The sequence below is a fragment of the Zingiber officinale genome, chromosome 5B (assembly GCF_018446385.1).
Source record: "Zingiber officinale cultivar Zhangliang chromosome 5B, Zo_v1.1, whole genome shotgun sequence".
Classification (NCBI taxonomy): domain Eukaryota; kingdom Viridiplantae; phylum Streptophyta; class Magnoliopsida; order Zingiberales; family Zingiberaceae; genus Zingiber; species Zingiber officinale.
The window spans coordinates 110,801,836-110,827,037 of NC_055995.1; the positions used below are offsets into that span (position 1 = coordinate 110,801,836).

General features: G+C 35.4%; 1 protein-coding gene across 10 annotated transcripts in view; it reads right to left on the reverse strand.

Annotated features, from left to right (window-relative positions):
- Positions 1–25,202, reverse strand: part of LOC121985349 (6-phosphofructo-2-kinase/fructose-2,6-bisphosphatase-like) — a 73,613-nt gene that overhangs the window by 17,976 nt on the left and 30,435 nt on the right. For 7 of the 10 annotated variants that reach the window (XR_006113128.1, XM_042538748.1, XM_042538744.1 and 4 more), the window contains 3 exons: positions 20,670–20,717; positions 19,301–19,398; positions 4,167–4,286 (listed from right to left, as the gene is read on the reverse strand). Coding sequence is in view for 9 of the 10 variants with exons in the window: in XM_042538748.1 (XP_042394682.1) it covers positions 4,167–4,286; positions 19,301–19,398; positions 20,670–20,717 (266 nt within the window). In the remaining variant the exon portion in view is untranslated. Of the gene's footprint in view, positions 1–4,166; positions 4,287–17,333; positions 17,409–19,300; positions 19,399–20,669; positions 20,718–25,202 lie in introns of all 10 variants that reach the window. The other 3 variants (XM_042538745.1, XM_042538746.1, XM_042538742.1) reach the window with 2 other exon arrangements.

Consider the following 25,202-nt stretch of genomic DNA (forward strand, 5'->3'; position numbering starts at 1 on the left):
AGCCCCCGGTGCCAGGCATTTGGTTCAAAGGGGCCGTTCAGGGTTCAGTCTCTAGCCTTCTTTGTGACTTCAATGAACTGCTCCCACCTGCGGTCGATCCTGTTGAAGAACTTGAAAATCGGAAGAAATTTTTTATGTCTCTGGCTTTATATGGTCTGCCCACAGATTATTCTCATGTCCGTGACCAAATCCTGGGTAGCCCCACAGAAGCTACTATGGAGAATACCTAGGCGACTCTTCTCCGTGTCCCGGCCAAAGTCTTGACGTTGCCTTCTTCTGTTCCTGTCGACTCGTCAGCTTTGGTCTCTCGACACAAAGGACCTCCACCTCGCAAGGGTGGCAAAGGCCGCCCTTGGTGTGATCACTGCCACTGACTGGGACACACGATTGATAAATGCTGGAGTCTACATGGTCGTCCTCCTCGTGCTGCCCAGGTCGTGAACTCTTCAGCTTCCACTTCACAGTTGACACCGGATTCAACTCCAACACCTTCCTATACCGACTTTCTGAAATGGTTTGAGGATCGTCGGGCTTCGGTTCCACCGCTACCATTGCACACGCTGGTACTTCCTTTCTGGCATATCTCGTTCTTCGGGTCCTTGGGTTCTTGATTAGGGCCACCGATCATATCATTGGTAATAAATCCCTATTTTCCTCCCTCAGTACTTCTGGTAATTTGCCAATGGTCACCATGGCCAATGGTTCCCAAACCCAATCCCAGGGTATTGACATTGTTCATCCTTCTTCATCTCTGTCCATTCATAATGTTCTTTATGTTCTCGGCGCTCCCTTTAATTTATTATCGATAAGTCAACTTACTCGATCTCTTGATTGTATCATTTCTTTTACTAATACATCTGTATCTTTACAGGACCGGAGTACGGGGAGGATGATTGGCATCGGATGTAAATCTCATGGCCTATATCGACTTCAACAACCCTCTTTTGTTGGTTCCGCGGCGGCATCTCCACTACTTATTCATGCTCAGTTGGGCCATCCAGGTCTTAATAAGTTAAAACAGTTACATCCTAGTCTTTCTCACTTAGAGTCTTTATCTTGTGAGTCGTGTCAATTAGGTAAGCATGTTCGTAGTTCTTTTTCTTCTCGTATTGAGAGTCGGGCTATGTCTCCTTTTGCTTTGGTTCATTCTGATGTTTGGGGTCCGAGTCTTGTTTCTTCTATAATGGGGTCAAGGTATTTTGTTACTTTTATAGACGATTTTTCCCGTTGTACATGGTTATATCTAATGAAGGATCGTTCAGAATTGTATTCTATTTTTTATTCCTTTTTTCTTGAAATAAAAACTCAATTTGGTACTTCCCTTCGAACTTTGCAAATTGATAATACACGCGAGTATTTATCTACTCAATTTCGTACCTTCTTGACATCTTATGGTGTGTTGCATCGCACGTCTTGCCCTCATACCCCTCAACAGAATGGGGTTGCAGAACGCAAGAATCGTCATCTCCTTGAAACCACTCGGACTCTTCTTCTCCATTCTAATGTCCCTCATCAGTTTTAGGGTGATGTCGTACTTACTGCATGTTATCTCATCAATCGCATGCCTTCATCCACTCTCCAGGGTAAAATACCTCATCAGGTACTTTATCCGCATCAGCCTCTTCATCCTCTACCACCTCGGGTCTTTGGTTCTATATGTTTTGCTCATGCTCTTGATCCCGGCATTGACAAACTTTCTCCCCGATCTCATAAGTGTGTCTTCCTTGGGTACCCACGGTCTCAGAAAGAGTACAAGTGTTATTCCCCTACTCTTCGTCAGTACTTCATCTCTGCTAATGTCATATTCTTTGAGTCGGTTTCTTTTTTTGGTCCTTCCGCTTCACAGGCCGAGGTTTCTCCCTCTCCACCTGCACCAGTAACTATCTTTTGTCCTCCGGAGGCGCCTCTATCATCTCCGGCCTCGTCTCCTCCTTTGCAGGTTTATTAGCGTCGTCCTCGTTCTGCTTTGCCGCCGACCAACACTGACATTGCTGTGGGCACATCTTTGGAGCCAAGTCCTTCGTTGTTTCCTCCAGTCCCATCTTCTGCCTCTGATGTTCCTATTGCACTTTGAAAGGGTATGCGTTCCACTCGTAATCCTTCTCCTCACTATGTTTCTTTGAGTTATCATCGTCTTTTCCCATCCTATTATTATTGTATGTCTTCCTTGTCGTCTGTTTCTCTTCCAAAGACTGCAGGTGATGCCTTTGCCCATCCAGGATGGAAACAGACTATGCTTGATGAAATGAGTGCCTTACAGAGCAGTGGGACTTGGGACCTAGTTCCTCTACCTCCTGGGAAGTTAGTGGTTAGTTATCGATGGGTGTTTACAGTGAAAGTTGGTGTAGACAGCATGGTTGATCGACTTAAGGCTCGTCTTGTCGCTAAAGGCTATACTCAGGTATTTGGATTGGATTATGGAGACACCTTTTCTCCTGTTGCCAAGATGTCTTCTGTGCGTCTTTTCCTGTCTATTGCTGCAATTTGCCATTGGCCCCTTCATCAATTGGACATCAAAAATGCATTCTTACATGGTGACCTGCTCGAGGAAGTCTATATGGAGCAACTTCCGTGTTTTGTTGCTCAGGAGTCTTCTGTCTGTTTTCACCATGGAAAATCTTTATATGGTCTCAAGTAGTCACCGAGTAGGTTCAGTAGATTTAGTACCGTAATTCAACAGTTTGGCATGACTTGAAGCGAAGCCGATCATTCTGTCTTTTATCGCCACTCATCTACTAGTTGCATCTATGTAGTGGTTTATGTTGATGATATTGTCATCACAGGTAATGATCATCTTGGGATTTCACAAGTAAAACAATATCTTTTCAAACATTTCCAGACAAAAGATCTCGGCAAACTCAAATATTTCCTAGGGATAGAAGTGACACAGTCTAAAGATGGGATCATTATATCCCAAAGGAAGTATGCAATGAATATTCTGGAAGAAACAGGAATGTTAAACTCAAAGACAGTCGACAATCCCATGGATCCTAATGTCAAGCTCCTGCCAAATCAGGGGGAGCCTCTTTCAGATCCTGAACGATACAGGCGATTGGTAGGGAAACTAAGCTACCTTACTGTCACTCGTCCGGATATCTCATTTGCAGTAAGTGTAGTAAGTCAGTTTCTTAGCTCTCCGTGCAAAGAACATTGGGATGCCGTAACTCGCATTATTCGATATATCAGGGGTGCACCAAGAAAGGGTCTTCTATATGAAGACAAAGGACATACTCAAGTTGTGGGGTATTCTGATGCAAATTGGGCAGGATCTCCCTCTGATAGAAGATCCACTTCTGGATTTTGTATATTTGTCGGAGGTAACCTTGTTTCTTGGAAAAGCAAAAAACAGAATGTTGTGGCAAGATCCAGTACAGAGGCAGAATATCGAGCTATGGCTATTGCTAGTCAAGAACTTATATGGTTAAAATAGTTACTTCAGGAACTAAGGTTTGGAGAGGTTACACAAATGTCACTCATATGTGACAACCAGGCCGCTATGCATATTGCCTCAAATCCAGTCTTCTATGAGAGGACAAAGCATATTGAAGTTGACTGTCACTTTATCAGAGAGAAAGTCATATCTGGAGAAATATCTACTAATTTTGTCAACTCAAATGATCAGCTAGCAGATATATTCACTAAGTCACTCAAAGGTCCTCGAATTGACTACATATGTAACAAGCTTGGTGTATATGATCTATATTCTCAAGCTTGAGGGGGAGTGTTAGAATAATTATAGGGGTATTTTTGTCTTTTGGTATATATCTTCTTTCCTATATAAAGGCCTAACTCGTGGTTCCAATACATGAGAATTTAGGGTTTTACTTTGAACAACAACAATAGCTATAACAAGTCTCACTATCGTCATCTTGGCTACAGGAGCAAATGTTTCCTCATAATTTACTCCATACACCTGTCGATTTCCAAGTACCACCAACCTTCCTTTATATCTGTCAAGTGAGCCATCAGATCACAGTTTAATGGAATGTACCTATTTACAACCAATGGGCTTAACATCAGTAGGACAAGGAACAATATCCCAAGTGTGATTCTCCTGAAGAGCTTGAAGTTTTTCTTACATAGCTTTTACCCAACATGCATGTTTAGTTGCCTAAGAATAAGAGGTAAGAGTTGTAGTATTACCTAAAGTGGCAGAGAAACCATACCTATCAGGAAGATGAAGGATGCGAGAGGATTTCCGAAGAGCCACCAGAGTGATCAAGTTCAGGAATGATTTGTGACGAGGGGGATTGTCGTTGTTGATAGACAATTCCAGATTTGCATTGCTCAATTGGTGGAGAGATATCATCAAAGATAGGAAGAAGAACATTTTCAGAAGGAGAAAAATGTTGCCGAAAATAGTACTCAAGGTAAAAGAAAACCACAGATATGGAAATACGCAAACAATTAGCAATAATATCATAACACAAAAACCCCTTTATGGAATGAGTTGCATGCTTGTGATGCTCATAAGAAGGCAAGTGAACAAAGTAAACACATCTAAATGTGTGTAGCATGTGATAATTAGGATGCATATCGAAAAGACGATAGTAAGGAGAATCATAATTCAATTGTTGAAAAGGCAGATAATTAATCAAATAAACAACAGTGGACAAAGGTTTCATCCAAAATTGCGAACCATATCCAACAAGTGATGGTGTTTAAATTCAGCCATCTCATTTTGCTAGGGAGTATAAGGCAATGATCGTTGACATATAATATCTTTCTATTGCAAAAGGGCTTGAAAGTCACTTGATAGATATACACCACCATTATCAGACCTAAAAACTTAATACAAGTGGAGAATTGCATCTCAATATAAGTCAGAAAATTTTGAAAAACAATGACCACCTCCTCTTTACTGCATAGAAAATATATCCATGTAAAACAACTATAGTGGTCAATGAACGCCACATAATATTTCTATTGTGCATGGGGAATGATAGGAGTAATGTCCCAAACATCACTATATATTATCTCAAAGCATGTATTAGCACGACCACCATATGTAGGAAAAGGTAAAACTTTACTTTTCCCCAATTTACAAGCAAAGCAAGCAAGAGGCAATAGATGATTAGAAGACTGATCATTGTTACTAAGGAAACCATGTTTCATTAAATTAGACAAAAACACATTATTTGGATGGCCCAATCGTTTATGTCAAACATCAGTCTTATTTGCAGCAACAGTAGAAGAGAAGGATAAATTTCTAGAAATAGAAAATTGCAACGGAAATAATCTACCCACTTTAGGCTCTCTCACGATAACCTTCCTCGACACCTGATCTTGTATAATACAAACACCACGAGAGAAATGTACATCACAGTTGTTATCCACCATCTGACCAACAGAAATTAAACTTGTAGACAACCTAGGAGAGATAAATACATAACGAAAAGAAGATCTTATATCATCAATGGCTATAATTAGAAGATTCTTGCCATTAGCAATCTGAATATTTTGTGTACGAGTATACTATCGTAGATTATTCAACAAATTGGGTGACCCAGTCATATAATTAGATGCTCCAGAGTCAACAAACCATGGAGAAGTAGAACAGATTGATTAATGCTAATGGTTGTGGATGTAGGACCAATAATATTAAGGTCTGGAACAATAACTTGAAAAGCTTAGGCTCGCGGATTTTCTGGACATGTAGAGCACTCCTTGGTAATGTGTCCATGTTGCTTACAATAATTGCAGAATTTTTTATCACAATTGCAAGCAATACACCCAAACTCCTTACAACTATAGCACTGCATTTGACCATTTCCACGATTCTCCCTTCAGCAACATAAGCAACATTGATAACAATAGATTTCTCTTGTAATGCACTTGTGTAGCCCATCTATGTTCGTCACACAACAATTCACCAAGACATACATCCAAAGAAGGAACCGAATTTCTATTCTGCAATCCAGCCCGAACAACTTCAAAATCTAGTCTCAATTTCATCAAAAATTGATCATACCTACTAAGGACTCTTTTGGTACCTTTGAATATATAATCCTAGAATATTCACTCCAAAGATTAAGAAATCAAGAATAATATTGCTCAATAGAGAGATCACTTTGACTGAAGTTACTAATCTCAATCTTTAGTTGAAATCATCTTGCAGTGTTATCTTGATGGTATATTCGCTTCAGATAATCTCACATCTCCTTAGCTATACCAAAGGGGCATAAATTGTTTACTATATGGGCTTCAATAGATCTTAAAAGCCAAGAGATAATTTGAGCATCCTTTGTTGCCCATTGGCTAAGTTCCTTAGCATCTTCAGGAGCCATAGAAGACCCATCAATGTGACTCCAAAGTTTTTTCCATTTCAAAAATATTTTGAACTGAAATTCTCCCATAATTCTTTCTTGTAAATTTGATAGCAAAGATCTCTCTATAGGTATTCTTCCAAAAAAATTTGAACCAGATATCTCAATGCAATACTCTCAATCACAAGTTGATTGACCACAAACATACGAGGAAGTTGCTAATAAGAAATTAATCAACACAAAAAAAACAAGACAATCAAGAAAACTTTGAAAGACAGAAGAAAAACTGATAGAAATCCAAAGATTCAGCTATGAATTTGAGAGGTAGGCTCTGATATCATAATAGATTTGCGTAAATGGCTAAATACCTTCCTCTTGAGGATCCTTTCCATTAAATAAGAATTGTTGTACAAACTTTTTGATTAAGAAAATATATACAATTAATATACTAATTATAGATGATATATTTTAGGTAATAATATATACACAACTAATAGCATAATTATGGTAATAAATTCCATAATTGTTGGTCCATAGTTTTGATGCCCATATTTAAGGTTGATGATATATTGTGGATCCTATTAGTTTACCAATATCATTAAAATAAGTGGTTGAGATTGTAGTGGACATTAGAGGTAACATCACAATGGTATAGCAGATTAATATAGATTGTTGACTGTGGGCCCTTATCTAAAGATTATAGAACCATAATAGTGTTGATGTTGATCTCAAGATAGTTGTTTGGATCTTTTGTACAAATAATGAGGTAAAACTGTGAGGTCATTGATAAGATCTAAGATTATAGTCAGATTAGGTGTTCAACTAGGAAATTGTATCGGAAATTGAGATGGAAATTGTCTTCATTGATAAGTATGGATGGTATGATAACATCAAGAATTGAGCTAGTTTGTGGTGGTATACTTGTCTGCTAACAGTGAAGGGAAATGTGAATGGTTGTATAACCATATTGGCTTGGAGTTGGTCTGAATACCAGATCTTTATAGTGTCATTTTACCTTCTTGTTCTCTCTGTTTGGCTTGATTTGTTGCCTTTGTATTCTTATGTCTTCCTTGATCATTACATTGTTGACTTTTAATGTTTTACATATATGTAGAATCTTATGACATATGATCTTGCAACTATACAATAGTAACATACATGTCATATATATCATGCTAAAAGTTGTCTAGCTCAATGCAATTTTGGTACTTTTTTAAAATATAAATATATTAATTAAAAAATATTTTTATTAATATTTGATTGTTATAAATGTTTATTATTGAGTTATATTTGAGGTGTTGAATGTTGAGTTCAAGTTTTGATATTATCTAATGAAATGTTTGATGTTCATTGAATTAAAATAAATTGAGTGTTAGTTAAAGTCTAACCATCCTTTAAGAGAGACTTTTTTTGTTTATCTCGTGGAGGGATGTAGGAAAAAAAATTAACTACCATTAAAGAGGATTTTCCCTCTCAATTTATACCTGTGGACGGTTGAAAAATGGGAGCAAAATTAGCTTTAACTATGTTAAAGGTCTGACATTATTGGTTAATAGAGAATCAAAGTGGATTTACTAGTAAATCATGAAATGTTATGGTTCTTGCATATACTATTTTTAATACATAATAACATAAGGGAAGATGAATGGATCCATCCTATTTCTCATATAAACAACTTAGACACACTCCCTTTCCAAAATAAATCAATAGACCAAGCACAACACTTAGATTTATTAGATTTATTGCTAAAATATCGGTATTAAAATCAAAACTTCCAGCGAATGGCCAGTGGCCCAGGTAAATGAAAGGAATTTGAATTAACTACCTAGAAAAATTTAAAAAATTAAATAAATAAATAAATAAACAAAGGATGCAACAAGGTTGTCGCTTCCTCCGTGACCTCAAATGAGTTGGTGCTGGTCCGCAAGTGGAATGGAAAATTTCGCCAGTGCCGATCGGCACAATACATTATCTTACACCATGAATGAATGATGACTTTGCTAGATATTTTAGTCATAATAATGAGTATGATGTGGTGGACATAGTAGTGCACCGCTCAATCGTAAAATGAGTGCGGGGGGTAGCTTCATCGGATACGACCAACCACATTCATGTATTAAATATTAGAGTTTAACAATTATCTAACATTTATAAATGATAATTGCAAAGAATACTTTAGCAAATGAAAAGCTCTTAGAGTTTGTTGTTGCATTGTCTATTTTAGTATAATGTCTCTTGTAGAAAGATTGTGCTACAATTAGTGTAAAGCACACACATGGTAGATGTGTTGATGTTTCTATACGCGTAAAAAAGTATGTTTTTTATAAATACACAGTGGAAGTATAATAATTTCCTAAATTATTAGGACATGCATCACACACATTCACAAGAACATACATATTAGACATAATCGTAGAATAAAATTTCGTTTAGAAATTAGACTTGTCCGATAATGTGTAACAGAAACAGCATCAACTAGCAAATCTCACGAGATTTGCCTCTATCGACATTCACACTGAGATACCTTTAAGACGACTTCGCAAAGCCACAAGCCGGGTCGTTTCGGTACTAGCCGAAGGAAGGAGACGACATGATACGAGAGAAGAACCCATGACCCACCCGATTTGTGCCTAGCGGCTAGTGCAACCCAATAGCACAAATTGGGACAGCAACTCAAGTTGTTGTCGAGCGGGTGGAGTTGTTGTCTGGCGCTGTGAGTTCAATGGCAAGGGGTTGTCCAGCAACTGGGTTCGGCGGCAGGGTGGCTAGGCTCAACAACTAAAGTGGCCGGCGATGGGTGAGAGGCGACAGCACAAAAGGGGGCAGCCCCTTTAGATGGTCCCACAAAAGAGGGAGAGGGAGGAAGAGAGAAAAACCTAAAAGGCAAATCTCTTATTATTATTCTCTTCTCCATGAAGATGTATTTATACATCTTCATCCGAATTTGATAAACAAGATCAAACCCGTACCAAATAAACCATCCCTATCCATTAGCAATAGGTTTGGTTCAAAACCAACTTGGTTTAAAACCAAATCAATTTTGGTTCATTACTAACCAAATCAATTTTGATTTATAATTAAATCAAAATAGATCCAACTTGCCTACAAGAGGCGTGGCCCTCTAATGCTTCTAGCCCAACAAATATCTTCCATATTTACCTTTTGTCTGGTTTTAGCCGACTTAATCTCTCTCAATTTGAGAATTCTCTTTCTTAAACTTATTTTACGTCTTTTAGATATTCTCGTCGTGCATGTCACTCAATAAATTCTTGGTTATATTGGTCGGTCATAATTAACCATTAATTATAAATCGATCATGAGTGACACCTAGTAGTACATCATGATTTTCAATTGACCGAAAAATCACAATTGATCCTAGAACAAATTCTGAGCAGCTACCGTTATCAGTGTCAGTTCCTTTTACGCATCTTATATCCACTTGGTTTAGGACATGGTCTATGTGTCAATCTCCACTAGGCTAACTACATCACACTTAGCCCAAATAATAGTTCTTTGTCCGATTGATTCAAATTACTTAAACACGTGTCCAAGAAGACCATTCTCTTGACATATTCTGCTTTGGTCAAAGATTTACGAGTAATAATCCTGACAAAAGACCGTAGGCTATACATCTCCATTATTAAAGGAGTGGTGAATTCTCTATGTGTTATTTAAACATTTTCGGATATATTAACTTATACTCAATTATCTTAGACCTACACCTCCTAAGAGATGTTTTGATAAGATATCAAAGTATAAACCTTCATAACCAAGATGACTTGAATACTTCAAATCTAAGGAAACTTGTACTTACCTGCAATGAGATTTTCATTATCTCATAACAGGTCACATCAGATGAACTAGTTACCCTTAACTAGCCTCTACATGTTAACTCTCAACATCCCAATATTTCCAGCCAGCGAGAATCAGCTGGTTGGTTAAACCAAGGAGTATAACTTGTGCTAGTCTCACAGAATTAACGATGTTCAGTCTCATCAATTAATCAACTGAGGAAGATTTTAATACGTACATAATTACACATGATGAGATACCCACTAATTATGATCAAATCACAATTTCTCTCATGTCGTGCATTATATTGTGAACTTCATTAATTGAGTTTAAGATCAAATCACATACATATAGAATGTACATTCAAATAGTGAATTTTATTTATCAAATAAATAATACAACATCTAACGCAATTGTCTTAGGGCACTCTCAAATATAACATACTCTCACTTGGTCTAATGTCAATCGTCTTAGTATCTAATACTAGAGGACTTAACATACCTCTCAAGCTTACTTTGTGGGAGAGATTTTGTGAGAATCTGCTAGGTTCCTTTTGGTGAGAATTTTCTCAATTTGTATTTTTTCCTACTTATGATCTCCTTGATCAAGTGATAGCGACGAAACACATGTTTAAATCGTTGATGAGATCTAGGTTCCTTGGCTGTGCAATGTCCCCATTGCTATAGTAGTAAACTGGTAATACTTCAACAATACTTGGAATCACTCCAAGTTCAGTGATGAACTTCTTGATCCAAACCGCTTCCTTTGCTGATTCAAAAGCCATAATGTATTCCATCTCAGTGGTAAAATCAGCAATGGTTTCTTGTTTGAAACTTTTCCAACTTATTGTGCCTCCGTTTAAAGTGAATATGTATCCAGACTAAGACTTAGAATTATTCTTGTCTGTCTGGAAGCTAGGATCAGTGTATCCGCATATGACCATATCACCATCTTTATATACCAAGAACAAATCCTTAGTTCTTCTAAAGTATTTAAGAATTGCCTTAACCGCCATCCAATGATCCATTCCCATATCCGATTGATATCAGCTCATGACACTTAGAGCGTACAATTCATCGGACGGAGTACATAATATAACACACATGATAAATCCTATAACTAACGCATATGGGATTTGACTCATGCGCATCTTCTCATCTTGTGTGCTCGGGCACATAGATTTTGAAAGGTGAATCATACCTCATGGAAATAAAACCTTTCTTGGATTTATCCATGCTAGACCATTTTAGCAATTTTATATATATATAGATGATAAAAGACTAAGCAACTGTTTTGACCTATATCTATAGAACTTAATCCTAAGGATATAGGCAGTTTCTCCCATGTCTTTCATGGAGAATATTTTTGACAACTAAACTTTAATTGACTGTAAGCACATCGTTTCCTATGAAGAATACGTCATTAATATATAACACTAGGAACACAACCACTCTCCCACTAACCTTCATGTACACGCAAGATTTATTTGGATTTTGTGAGAAATCAAACTCTTTGATTACCTCATCAAAACGGACGTTCCAACTCCTAGATGCTTACTTGAGTCCATAAATGGACCGCTGAAGCTTGCATATTTTGTTATGGTCAACAGACATGAAACCTTTGTATTATATATACATTCTTGAATATAATTTCGTTAAGGAAAGATGTTTTCACATCTATTTGTCATATCTCATAATCGTAATAAACTGCTATCGCCAAGACTATCCGAATGGATTTGCCTCACGAGATTTGCCTCAATTAGTAACCACGCCGAGATCATTTAAGACAACTTCGCAAAGCCACAAGTTAAATCTTCGTTTCAATACTAGCCGAAGGAAAGAGACGATGTAATACGAGAGAAGAACCCACTGCCCGATTTGTGCACAACGACTAGTGAAACCGACGGCATAAATTGGGAGAGCAACTCAAGTTGTTGTTCGTCGGCAAGAGTTATTGTCCTGCTCTATGAGGCCGGCGGCAAGGGGTTGTCAAGCAGCTAGAGCCGACAATAGGGTGATTGGCTGAAAGGCCCAGCGGCTAGGGTGGCCAGCGGTTAGCTGGAGGCAGCAACACAAAATGGGGCAGCCCCTTTTGATGGTCAACGACACAAGAAAGGGAGAGGAAGAGAGAAAAACCTAAATGTAGTGCCAAAAAAAAATGTAAGTATGATTAAATAAATCTGAGTTTTTATGTTATTTAGTTCATTTTTAATGTATCATAGAAATATTTATACTAAAGGGTCGGAATAATTAATATGTTAAGTAATAAATTAACGGACTCCGAGCCAATTTGTTAGCAAACTCATCTTCCCTACCCTTTTAAATATATTCCTTTAAGAGAAAATTTTAGGTTTCCCTCATATTTGGGTTGCCGCCCTTTCTCCCCCCCAACCCTTAGCAACCCTTGATGAAATTGAGGAAAAACGTTGCCAGATTACTTCACGTCGTTCCCCTACGTCTCATTAAGTATCTTTTCACACGCAAAATACTAAGGCAAATTTTTCTAACATGTTGTCTGCATTATATAGGTCGTAGTATGAATGCTTTGAGGTTGGTTACGATGTTAAAAATGTTTTTAAATCGTAGGAAGGTGACTTTTTGATATAGACCATGTTGCTTGTGTTTTTCATGTAAGATTTCTTTCTTGAAAGAATTGTAAAGTTTAATATCAACAAGATTTTATTTTCCATTGGGTAAGGGTAACATAGATTAAACTATTGGATTAAAACTAGATTAACTAGCTTAATTAATTATTGTTGATTATTAAGATATGATCTAATTTATTAATGGCAGAATCAATTAGAGGACATGTAAGTAATTAATGGTTAATTGGATTTATTTAATTAATTAATTTGTTAAATTAATTAAGAGTATGTCATTAGCGTTTTGATCGCAAGGAATTAATTATTAAATTAAGGGGACATTAGGTTTTGGGTTATTGTTAATACCTTAATTAGTTAATGGTGTGATACTTATTGATTCGTTAGGTGATTAATTAATAGATGAATCAATTAAAATGAAAATTTTCATGGGATGAGTAAACAGAAATATTAGTAATCTACTTATCTAATGAATAAGTAACAAGTCAGGAGCATTTAACCGATTGATTAATTAGTTAATTAATGATCTTATGGAATGAATAATTAATGAATTAATCCAACTACAAAGTGATTAAATTATTAAGTTGAATATGAATTAATTAATAAGTATTACTTAAATCATAGATCAATTAAGTGATTGATAGATCGTTGCTACAAACTCATTAAAAAGAATTTAGACGATTGCTAAATTGACTGGCTAATTAATAATATTGATGAATTCATAGGGGTATAATCGAGCCGAGCCGAGCCGAGCCGAGCCGAACTTTGGATGTTTGAGTTTGGCTCGTTTATAATCGAGCCGAGCTCGAGCTTTATTTAACGAATATATTTATGACTCACGAGCTTATTCGAGCTTTTATCAAACCTAAACGGGCTTAATAAATATAAATTATAAATTTAAATATTCATTAAAAACTAAATTATATATTTTTTAAAAATTATAATATTCTTGTTAAAATTTATAATTTTATTCTAATAAATAAATTTAATATATTTGTCTATGTTTTTCATAAGTAGAGTGTAAAATCTATAAATTCAATATCAAAACTATTATTTTTTTATTTAAAAGTTGGTTTATGAGCTTAACGAACATGTTCACGAGCTAACGAGCCGAATATTGTAAAGCTTGAGCTTGGTTTGTTTATCTTAACGAGCCTCATTAAACGAGCTCAAATGAGCTTTTATCGAAACGAACTTCGAATAGCTCACGAGCAGCTTGGCTCATTTACACCCCTATGAATTCATATTTACAGATTAGTTAAATTGGATTAATTGGTTAATTAAATTCTGATTGCTTAGTTAATGAACTCATGGAATTATTTTGATTAATAATTTAGAATTAATTATGTTCTTACAAAACTAAATTATTGATCAGGTGAGGTAATCCTTCTAATTAATCAACCAAGTGATAGGATTGATAATTGAATAATTAATTGATTAATTATAAGGCTATTAGGTGATTTGATTGATTTAATTACAAATTAATTAAATTTGTAGATGAAATTAATTGATAGGTAGATTAAGTAATTTAATTGATTGACTAAAGAAATAGTTATCAATGGGTTAGGAAAATGACTACAAATTCATTTAAGGAAATGAAGAAAATTATTAGTTAGAATGGGTTATTATTAGGATTATTCTGATACAAAGATACAATTAGCTAAGTGTTTGTTTTCAAATTATTATTCATGTACTTCAATATTTTCTATGCTTAATTTAAGAAGATTCTCAATCTGTCATGTGTTTCTTTAATGATACCATGCAATTGAATGAAGGATAGTGTGAGTTTTTGTAAAAATGTGACGGGTAGAGAAATTCGACTTAAGAAGGGTCCGGTGAATTTTATCAAAACAAAAGAGGTTTGGGAATCCAGCTAAACAAGGGTCCGATAAACCTTACCAAAACAAAAAAGATATGAGAATCCGGCTTAAGAAGAGTCCAGTGAACATTACCAATCTAATACTAGGATAAAAGTTTGACCAAACGAACAGAGCTCAAGGAAAAAGGAGCTACATTCAATGCTAAGAACTGACTTAATTATTTTTGACAATGAAAGATAATGTTTGATGTTATCATATTTTATGTCAACAAGGCTTAGATCTTAAATGTTTAAAGTATTTTCTTATATATATATATATATATATATATATATATATATATATATATATATATATATAAGCTTGTGAGTGTATATTGATTTCTTACTATAAAATGTTAGAACTTGCTGAGTCTTTAGACTCACTAGATCCATGTGGTGCAGGTAACAAGAAAACAAAGGGACTTGATGGATGAGCTAGCTCGTACCCGGCAATGCACAAACTTGACGGTTGTATCCTTTTCTTTTCAGTTTATGTTATTTCTTGGTTTAGGGTTGGTTCACTAAAAGCAAAATCTCTTATTATTATTCTCCTCTCCCGTGAAGATGTATTTATACGTTTCCATCTGAGTTTCATAAGCAAGATCAAACCCGTACTCAATAAGTCATCCCTATCCAACAGCAATAGGTTTGGTTTAAAACCAAACCAATTTTGTTTCATTACTAAATCAAACCAATTTTGGTTCATAACTAAACCAAAATAGATCCAACTCGCCTACAAGAGGTATGACCCACTAATGCTTCTAGCCAAGCTTCAAAATTTCGTTCTGTGCCGGGCGGAATGGGCGAAACTTACCGTTCCGCCCGGGCACCGAAACCGGCACCAACCTAGGGAAGATTTCGTCGGCGTCGTGCGTCGCGCGGCAGCATGGGCAGCGTTGCCAGAATCTTCCCGTGCCTCCGGAAGCGTCGCGAGGCGTCAAAAAGGTCGGGGGCTACGGAGGCGTCGGCGGCGTCGAAAGTGTCATGGGACGCTTCCGACGCCGCCGGAAGCATCGCTGGACACCTCCGGTGCCGCCGGAGGTGTCGCCGGACCCCTCCGGCGCCGTCGGAGGCCTCCGCGGGGCGTTAGATGGGTCGCGGCGTCGCGGGTGAGTCGTGGCTTCGACGAAGCCATGGGTTACTGTGCAGAATTTAATTTTGCAACTTAAATAAATAAAACAATTCTCATTCCCACTTAATTGTGATATGTTAAAGAGACTTTCACAAATCCTAATTAAATTATCCTAATAAAATATAAAAAAATATATTTAAAATTTTTTAAAAAATAATAAATTTCATTAAATAATATTCTAAAATTAGTTTTACTATTTTAAAAATTCTAAAAAAATCTTTAAAATTCTAAAATAAATTTTAAAATTTTTATAAAAATTCTAATAAATCAAATTTTTATTCTTATATATTTTTTAATTATTTTATATTTTTTACTGTTTTGATATTTAATTGATATTCTATTTTTTTTTTACTATTTTAAATATATATTATTTAAACTATTAATTAATTAAATAAACAAATAGTTAATTTATATGATTATTATATATAAAATAGAATTTTATATTAATTTATATAATTATGATAATTTAATCCAGACATTGGAGAACTATAAAGATTATCTAAGTAAAATATTACAAGAATCATTGCTTCCATTTAACATATTATATTATGATGTACCAATTTTAATTAGAGTTATTTATGCATCAATTGTTTTTTTAAAAAAAACTATATTTAATTATTTTTTATAACAATATTAAGTTGTTTAATAATGAAGAACTTATATAAAATCAATATATAACTTATTTTTAAATTATACACAATAAATATATTTATCTAATAATTACTATATATATAAATAAAAAAAATACCGAAACTGTATCGACACGGCACGGCACGGCACGATACCGAAACCATATCGTTCCGGTCTGGGACCGAAACCTCGGCACGGGTCGAAATTTTAAACCTTGCTTCTAGCCCAACAAATATCTTCCATATTTGTCCTTTGTCTAGTCTTACCAGACTTAATTTCTCTCAATTTGAGAATCATATTCTAAAACTTATTTTACATCTTTCGGATATTCTCATAATACGTGTAACCCAATGGGTGCCCGGTTATGTTGGTCATTCATAATTAACCATTAATTATGAATCGATCATGAGTGACACCTATTAGTACATCATAATCCCTAATTGACCAAAAATCATAGTTGATCCTAGAACAAATTTTGAACCCTTCAACAACTACAGTTATTAGTGCGTTTGTTCTTTTCACGCATCTTATACTCACTTGGTTTAGGATATGGTTTGTATCAGTCCCTACTAGGCTGACTACATCCCGCCTATCCCAAGTAATAGTTCCTTGTCCGGTAGATTCAAATTACTAAAACACATATCCAAGAAGACCATCCTCACATGTTCTGCTTTGGCTACAAATTTACGAGTAATAATCCTAACAAGATATTGTAGGGTATACGTCTCATTTATTAAAAGAGTGGCGAATCATTTGTGGGTTATTCAAACATCTTCGGATATATTAGCTCATACCCAATCATCCCAGATCTACACCTCCTAGGAGATGTCCTACTAAGATATCAAAATATAAGTCTAGGAAATTTTATATTCATAAATGCTAACCATCCTACTCGCTCTAACATCCAAAAAAATGTATCATCCTTGAGTCCTAGAGCATTAAGCATATGATCATTCATATATCTAGTATTAACAAACATTCGCTTAACAAGTGCTTCATATCTAGCTTTATGAAATTCATTGCGAAAGATAATGCCAAAGGGGTTAGAGTCGTTACGCTTCCCCGATTTGCCCTTTCCCTTTGATCTTAAGCTTGGGCCTTCCTTGTGGACGCTTCGAAGCCATCGAATACCTGAACACAAAAAGACATATTTTGAGAATGAGGGATTGGAGAGGAAAAAAACTAGGGTTTTGAGAGGGAAGGGTTGCAGTGAGGAGGAAACGAAGAGAGATTCAATGCTCAGGGAGAGAACATGAATTTAAATACCTCAAATCTAAGAAAATTTGCACTCAAGTTGCAATGATATCTTCATCGACATATAAAGAACCACATGAAATCGCATAGCAGATTACATCCAATGAACTAGTTACCCATAACTTATATCCACATGTTAACTCTCAACATCCTAATATTTCCAACCGACGAGAATCGACTACTTGGATAAACCAAGGGGTATAACATATGCTAGTCTCACATAATTGATGATGTTCAATCTCACCAATTCATCGACTAGGGAAAGTTTCAATACATACATAATTACACATGATGAGATACCCACTGTATTGTATTGTGGACTTCATTAACTGAATTTAAGATCAAATCATATACATATAGAATGTATACTCAAATAGTGAATTTTATTTATCAAATAAATAATATAATTTCAAAGATGATTGTCTTAGGACACTCTCAAATATAACAAGATGATCATTGTAGTTATAAACAACTTCTTATTATTTGTTTTAATCTTTATAATGCATTGATGAACCTCTGTTCAAGGTTCAAAATCTCAAGTCATGTCGAAGTTTCAGTCCTTAACTGAATGATATTTTGATATTGTGTTGATATTTCGATGTACGATGTCAGTAATGATTAGAGTTGAAGAAGAAAGGAGATGTACCATAGGAAAAAAACATTGTCTATGTTCAACATGATTTTAAATATTGTACCATGCTGGGAGAAACAGTCAAAATATATCATTCCACTAAATTACTGAAACTTAAGACCACAAGGCATAGCCGATGTCTCCTTTTGTTTTATCGTCTTCCCTTTTTAACCTCTAATCTATATCATCGACACCATACATCAAAACATCGACACAATATTAGAATAGTACCTATCAATTAAAGACCAAAACTATGACACTTGAGATTTTGAACTTTTGTGCCGAGTGGTATCGAATTCTAGTGATTTATCAAAATGATACATTTTGACAATTTCACCTAACATAGTACAATATTTCAAATCATATCTCTTGTTGTTGTTGTTGTTGAGCCTTATTGCTCCTTTTGCCTACTTTGCACATTTGTGTTTATTTTCTCTATGTTACTTCCAATTTCACAATGACTACGAAGTTAGTTGTGCTAAATACTAATGATATTGCTTCTCGAGATATTATTTTATTTGACATTATTTTAGTAGGGTTGTAAATGATCCAAACGTACATGAGTACTCTTAGTGTTCAGCTCAGTAAGAACTTGTTTATGTTTGTTTAACATACACAAGGGCAATTAAATGAAGAATCTTGAACACATTAAATTAAATAAACAAGCTTGAACATATATGTATTTAGCTCCTTAATGTTCATAAACAACTATGAATTGTTTATGAACAATGTTCACAAATAATGCTTGTGAACAATCATTAAAAACTCTTATTAAATTTGCAAATAAACAAAAAAATTCTAATATACATAAGCTTATACATCAAGCTTATTAAGCAACCAAATAAGTTTAAAAATATAAAAATTTCAATCAATCAAATAAGTTTGAATTAAGAACTTGATAACATTTCTAAACAAACTAAACAAACTAAGCTCAAGCTTGTAGAAAAACAAACCAAGTTTGGCTTAAAAACCAATTTCAAAGGCTTGGTTCCTTTTAGGCTTAGAACATGAGTTCCAAGCTAAAGTATATTGTTTGATGGATCCACCACAAGTAGAGCATGACACTTACAACTTGAGCAAAATTATCTTAAGATGAAATAATTTTGATTCCTATTACACAGTTGAAGATTGAGCTAACCTTAAAACTGCATCACCTCCGATTCTTCCTCTAACATTATCACAACTTTCACCATGTCGAGTAAGAAGAATAGGCCTAGGTGTGAGATGAGTGTTTACCTGCAATTTAAATCTAAATTAGAATAATACATGCCAAAGCTTTTTTAAAAATGTTTTTTCTACTCATGGTATATATGATTAACTATCCTAAGAAACATTAGTTTGGCTTTTAAATCAACATCAATTTTAAAGATCAAAGTTTAAAATCTCGAGCTATGGGAATTTTGATCTTTTATTAGAACAAGAGTACTATATCAAGTTAATACTAGTGGTGAATTGGTGGGGGAAGTAGTAAGGAGACGAAGAAGGAAAAAAAACAAAAATATGAAGTTTGGACTGTGTTCCATTTGGAATCATACAGTTTGACATTATATTGTTTAGACACAAATTACAAAAAAAATAAATATTATTTTAATTCATTGCTCGATGTGTGTTGTAGTATGCAAAGAGTGACAAATATACATGTGACATGATTGACACAACGACAATAGCAGACTACCTATGTCGAGTCGTATTAAGTTTTAATAATATCAAGATGACACATTTACTTTATGTCATTACTCATTACATGTAGTATGAGATTTCAAACAATGATCAAAATAAAATTATTGGATTATCAAATATAAGTTGAAAAAAGATCTCAACTACTGATTGTTAAGCCACACTGTATTTGCTTAAGCACAATGACTAGATTGTAAAGCTATTCCATTATGAACATTTTCTAAAAGTATAGAAACCAATGTTTTTCAAATAATTGTAAAGTTTCCTAAGAAATCAAATCATCCTCAAGTGGGAATCAAATTTGTTTGGGTTGAGATCTCTAGTTCATGAAGTCTTTACTTTTATAAGGTTTCATCTTCAATTTGGAAAATTCATGTTTGGATCAAGCTTTCTAGATTGTAAAGTTTCATCTTTGGGTTGTATCAGCTTACTCCACTGCCTTGTATTAAGGAGCTATGATAGTAAATTTTATTAGGGTTGACACAGTGTCAAGAGCCATGGAGTGGGAGTAAGGATATATGAATTAACTACTTTTCTTATTGGGCGCCAGTGGTGGTGGGAGGGGGAGAGTTAACACATTGAAGCATCAAGAGACATAGTGAAGTGGGAATGTAAATTAACCACTTCAATCAACCCAAAAACCAATGTAAACATATCAAAGCTTTTCATGTAATGTTGAAAGATGACGATAAATGATAAAAAGAGTAGCCTTTGAAGTTCTGATCTTTATAGATAAATTAAGCATTTTAACAAAACTGTGTGACAAATATATAAAACGATAGAGAAGTAAAGAGAGAGAGAGAATAAAAGGCTGGCATTAAAATGTGTACCAAGAAGAAGACTATTCTGCCAGGTAGATAACCACCAATGTTATTAACCTGAATAAAAATTGTGAGGAACAGTCAGCCAAAAATGTAAAACAAACCTTTAAAAGTTGCAACATAATTCATTACTAACTTGATATTAAAGAAGAGGTTCAGTACATATAAAACTAAGAATTAACAGACATGACTCTTTTGACATTAGAATTTGATAGTCATATTTCAAGAAAAATTGCTTGTAGAGTCCGTTACTTGCTGATGATATTGAGCTAATTCATGAGATTGAAATTAGAAAACTTAAAACTTGAATTATGGAGAGAAATTTAGAATCTAAAGATTGCAAGTAGAATTAAAACTGAATCAAGGGTAGCCCGGTCTATAAAACTCCTGCCCGTATGGGTCTCGAGGGACCACATTGGATCTATTGTGCGCAGTCTTACCTTGTATTTTGCAAGAAACTATTTTTGAGACTCGAATCTCAACCTCATATGATAGCAACTTTACCATTGCACCAAGGCTCTCCTTCTTAAAAGTGAATAAAGGAGATATAAGTATTAACAATAAGAAAAGAAGTGAAGGAATAATTAAGTTAGATTAACAAGATATATTAAGTAAATATTTCAATATCCTAGATCTATATGCTCAACATAAAAGGATACTGGCAATATTAATAGAATAAATAGTGGATTGTTGAAAATGAAAAGCTATTTAATCTAATGTAGTTGTAGCATGCTTCGATCATCAGAAAAGTTTTAAAAACTAGTATGTTTTAATAGTGGAAGTGTTGAGCCATTAGAAAACAACTAAAAAAATGTGTTATATGTAAAGGTGGTGCATCACTGGGATAGATTGTAAATCTCAGCCAACAATCTCACATTTATGTGCCTCACTTATGATCTTAGGATGTAAAAGAGAAAATTGATAAAAATTATATTATTACTTAACATGGGGGGTCTCTTTTATAGGCATTATACTAATTTTGTCTCATGGAAAAAGCATTGACATAGTCGTGAGAAATTATACGGGGAATTCTACAAAAGAAAAGTACTAATATAATGACAAGAGTGAAGACTCCATGTAAATTAACCAAAGTATTTCCTATAAAAATAGAATTACATCAAATATCAACTCTAAGCTTATATCTTTTATATATCTTTTATACTAATTATGGAAGAACTCACCAAACACATCAAAGACATGTTACTATGGTGCATTATGTTTGTAGATGAGATTGTTTTGGTTGATGAGACGCGTAAAGAATACATGCTAAACTCAAATCTTGGTAGGAGATATTGAAAGTTAAACGTTTTAGACTTAGTAAAGATAGATCATTTTTGCAAAAGGATAGAGGGGTTGATAGAAATGTTTTACATAGGATACAAGCAGAATGGTTAATGTAGGTTTTCACGTTGCGGAAACAAACCTTCTGTAGATGCTAGCTTCTGTAGCGCAACCTTTTGCAGGACGAAACGAACCAAAACTTAAGAACACTCAAACAATCTTTGAGCAAATGCTCTTTTCTGGATTTTCGATAGATTTATTTTTTTAGAAACCATTACATCACAAACCTTAAATAGACAAAACAAAAAGAAATGAAAAGACAACAAGACAAATGAAAGGACACCATTAACTCTAGACCATTAAAACTCATTTAATCTCCATTATCTTCAGTATTCAATCTCCATTATCATCAGCATTTATTCTCCATTGTCATCAGCCTTGAAGCAACACCAACAAACTCCTTGGATCAAGCGCTGATAGACACTCCAATCTTCTCTCGAAGCCACACAAATCTACTCTAGTGAAAAGACTTGGTGAAGATATCGGCTAACTGATCTTCTGTAGTACAGTAGATCAATTCTACTTCTCCCATCTACTACACTTCTCTAAGATAATAATACTTCACATTAAAGTGTTTTGTTTTACCATGAAAAACTGGATTCTTTGAGATCGCCAGTGCAACTTGGTTATCAACAGAAACTTTCATTTCCTTCTCCATTATGTAACTCATATCATTCAGAAGCTTCCTCAACCAAATAGCTTGATTCACAGCACTTGTTGCCGCAACAAACTCAGCTTCTGCAGTCGATTGAGCTACAATTTCTTGTTTCTTCGAACACCATGAGAAACAAGCTGATCCTAGTGAAAAACAATACCCCGAAGTACTCTTCATATCATCTACAGAACCTGCCCAATCACTATCAGAAAATCCATAGAGCTCAAACTTGTTGGACCTTCTGTACCTCATTCCACAGGAACTCGTCCCCTTAAGATATCTAAGTACCCTCTTCGCTGCTATTATGTGCGCTTCACTAGCACAATGCATAAATCTTGAAAGTATACTTACTGGAAAAAGGATATCTGGCCGAGTTGCTGTCAAGTACATCAGACATCCAACCAAACTTCTGTAGAATGCATTGTCTGCAGGTGCAGAACCATCACTTTTACTCAGTTTATCCTTCTGTGCCATAGGAGTTGCTACACTCTTGCACTCCTCCATCCGGAATCACTTTAGAATCTCTCTCACATACTTCTTCTGACAAATAAAGATCTCTCCTGGAATTTGATTTACCTCCATGCCAAGAAAAAATGTCATCTCTCCCAAATCTGTCATGTCAAACATCTGCATTAGACTCTGCTTCATCTTCTGTATGAGCTTCTGATCATTTCCTGTAACCAAAAGATCATCTACATACAAGGAAATAATAATTACACTCAGATCAACCTTCCTAACATACAGAGTATGCTCACTTCGACTTCTTTCAAACCCCAACTCAGTAAAAAAATCATCAATCTTATTATACCAAGCTCTAGGAGCTTGCTTTAAGCCATACAGAGCCTTCTTCAACCTGCACACCTTTTGTTCAGGCTCTGCAATACAAAACCCTTCTGGCTGCTTAACATAAATCTCCTCCTGCAGAATACCATTAAGAAATGCAGATTTTACATCAAGTTGGAATACCTTCCATTCCTTTTCAGCTGCAATTGCTAGTATCATCCTGATTGTATCTAGTCTCGCCACAAGAGCAAAGGTCTCTGAATAATCTACTCCCCAAACTTGAGAGTAGCCCTTCACAACAAGCCTAGCTTTATGCTTGTTCATAGAACCATCTGGGTTTAGCTTCGTTCTGTAAACCCATTTTACTCCAATGACCTTTCTGTCATGTGGTCTATCCACAAGTTCCCAAGTTTCATTCTTTTCAAACATAGCTAGCTCCTCCTGCATTGCAGCTAGCCACCTTCTATCTTCCTTTACATCCTCAAAACTAGCAGGTTCCATTACTGCAACATTACATCTTTCATAAACATCAGTTAATGATCTCGCACCTCTTATTGGTGTATCATCAACATTTTGTTCAGAACTGAGTTGCTGCTCGATGTTCTCTCCCTCAGCATTCTGCTCCTTAGAATTCCGTTCCACCAAAACAAGCATCTCTGGTCCCTCAGCATTCTGCTCCTCAGAATTCCGTTCTACCAAAACAGGCATCTCTGACGTATGCTCAGAGACTGATTCTCTGCCCGACCAGATCCACTTTTCTTCTTCAAAGAACTTAACATCTCTGCTCATAATTACCTTTCCATTTTGCGGCTGATAAATTCTATAAGCCTTTAATTGCATACTATAACCAATGAAGATCCCAACTTCTGCCTTCTGGTCCAACTTATCTCTTCTCACAGAAGGAATATGTGTATAACACACACATCCAAATACCTTTAGATTCTTCATGATTGGTTTGCCCCCATACCAAGCCTCATGAGGTGTCTTCATGCTTACTGACTTTGTAGGAAGTTTGTTTTGCAGAAACACTGCAGTATTCGCAGCTTTTGCCCAAAACTTTTTTGGCATATCCTTCTCTTGCATCATGCATCTTGCCATCTCCATGATGCTTCTGTTCTTTCTCTCACTCACACCATTTTGTTGTGGGGAATAAGGTACAGTAAACTGATGCTGCACTCCAGATTCTTCACAAATGGACCTGAAACTAGCAGAAGTATACTCTGTCCCATTGTCAGATCTCACAATCTGTATGGATCTACCACACTCATTTTCAACTTGCTTCTTAAACTTCTCAAATGTCTCTGCAACCTCAGACTTAGCCTTCAAGAAGTAAATCCAGCGCATCCTAGAGAAATCATCTATAAAAATGATAAAATACTTACAACCATTTAAAGAAACCTCTGACATAGGTCCACAAACATCTGTGTGAATAAGCTGTAGCTTCTCACTGGCTCTCCAGCTCGAACTCTCAAAAGGAAGCCTCGTCTGCTTTCCAAGCACACACGTTCTACAATCAGATGTATCCTTCTGCTGTAGAATTGGAAATCCAACTGCCATATCATTCTTCTGTAGAAACTCTATGCCCTTGTTGTGGAAATGCCCCAACCTTCTGTGCCAAAGTTCTGCTTCGTTACCTTGGGCCGCTATAGCTTGCTGACCCTATGACACGGGATCAAAGGAGAAGCTCTTGTTTTTCATCTGAATCTTGAGTATCTCCTTCCCAGAAGAATTTGCTATCAAACAGAAACCTTCTTCGAACATCA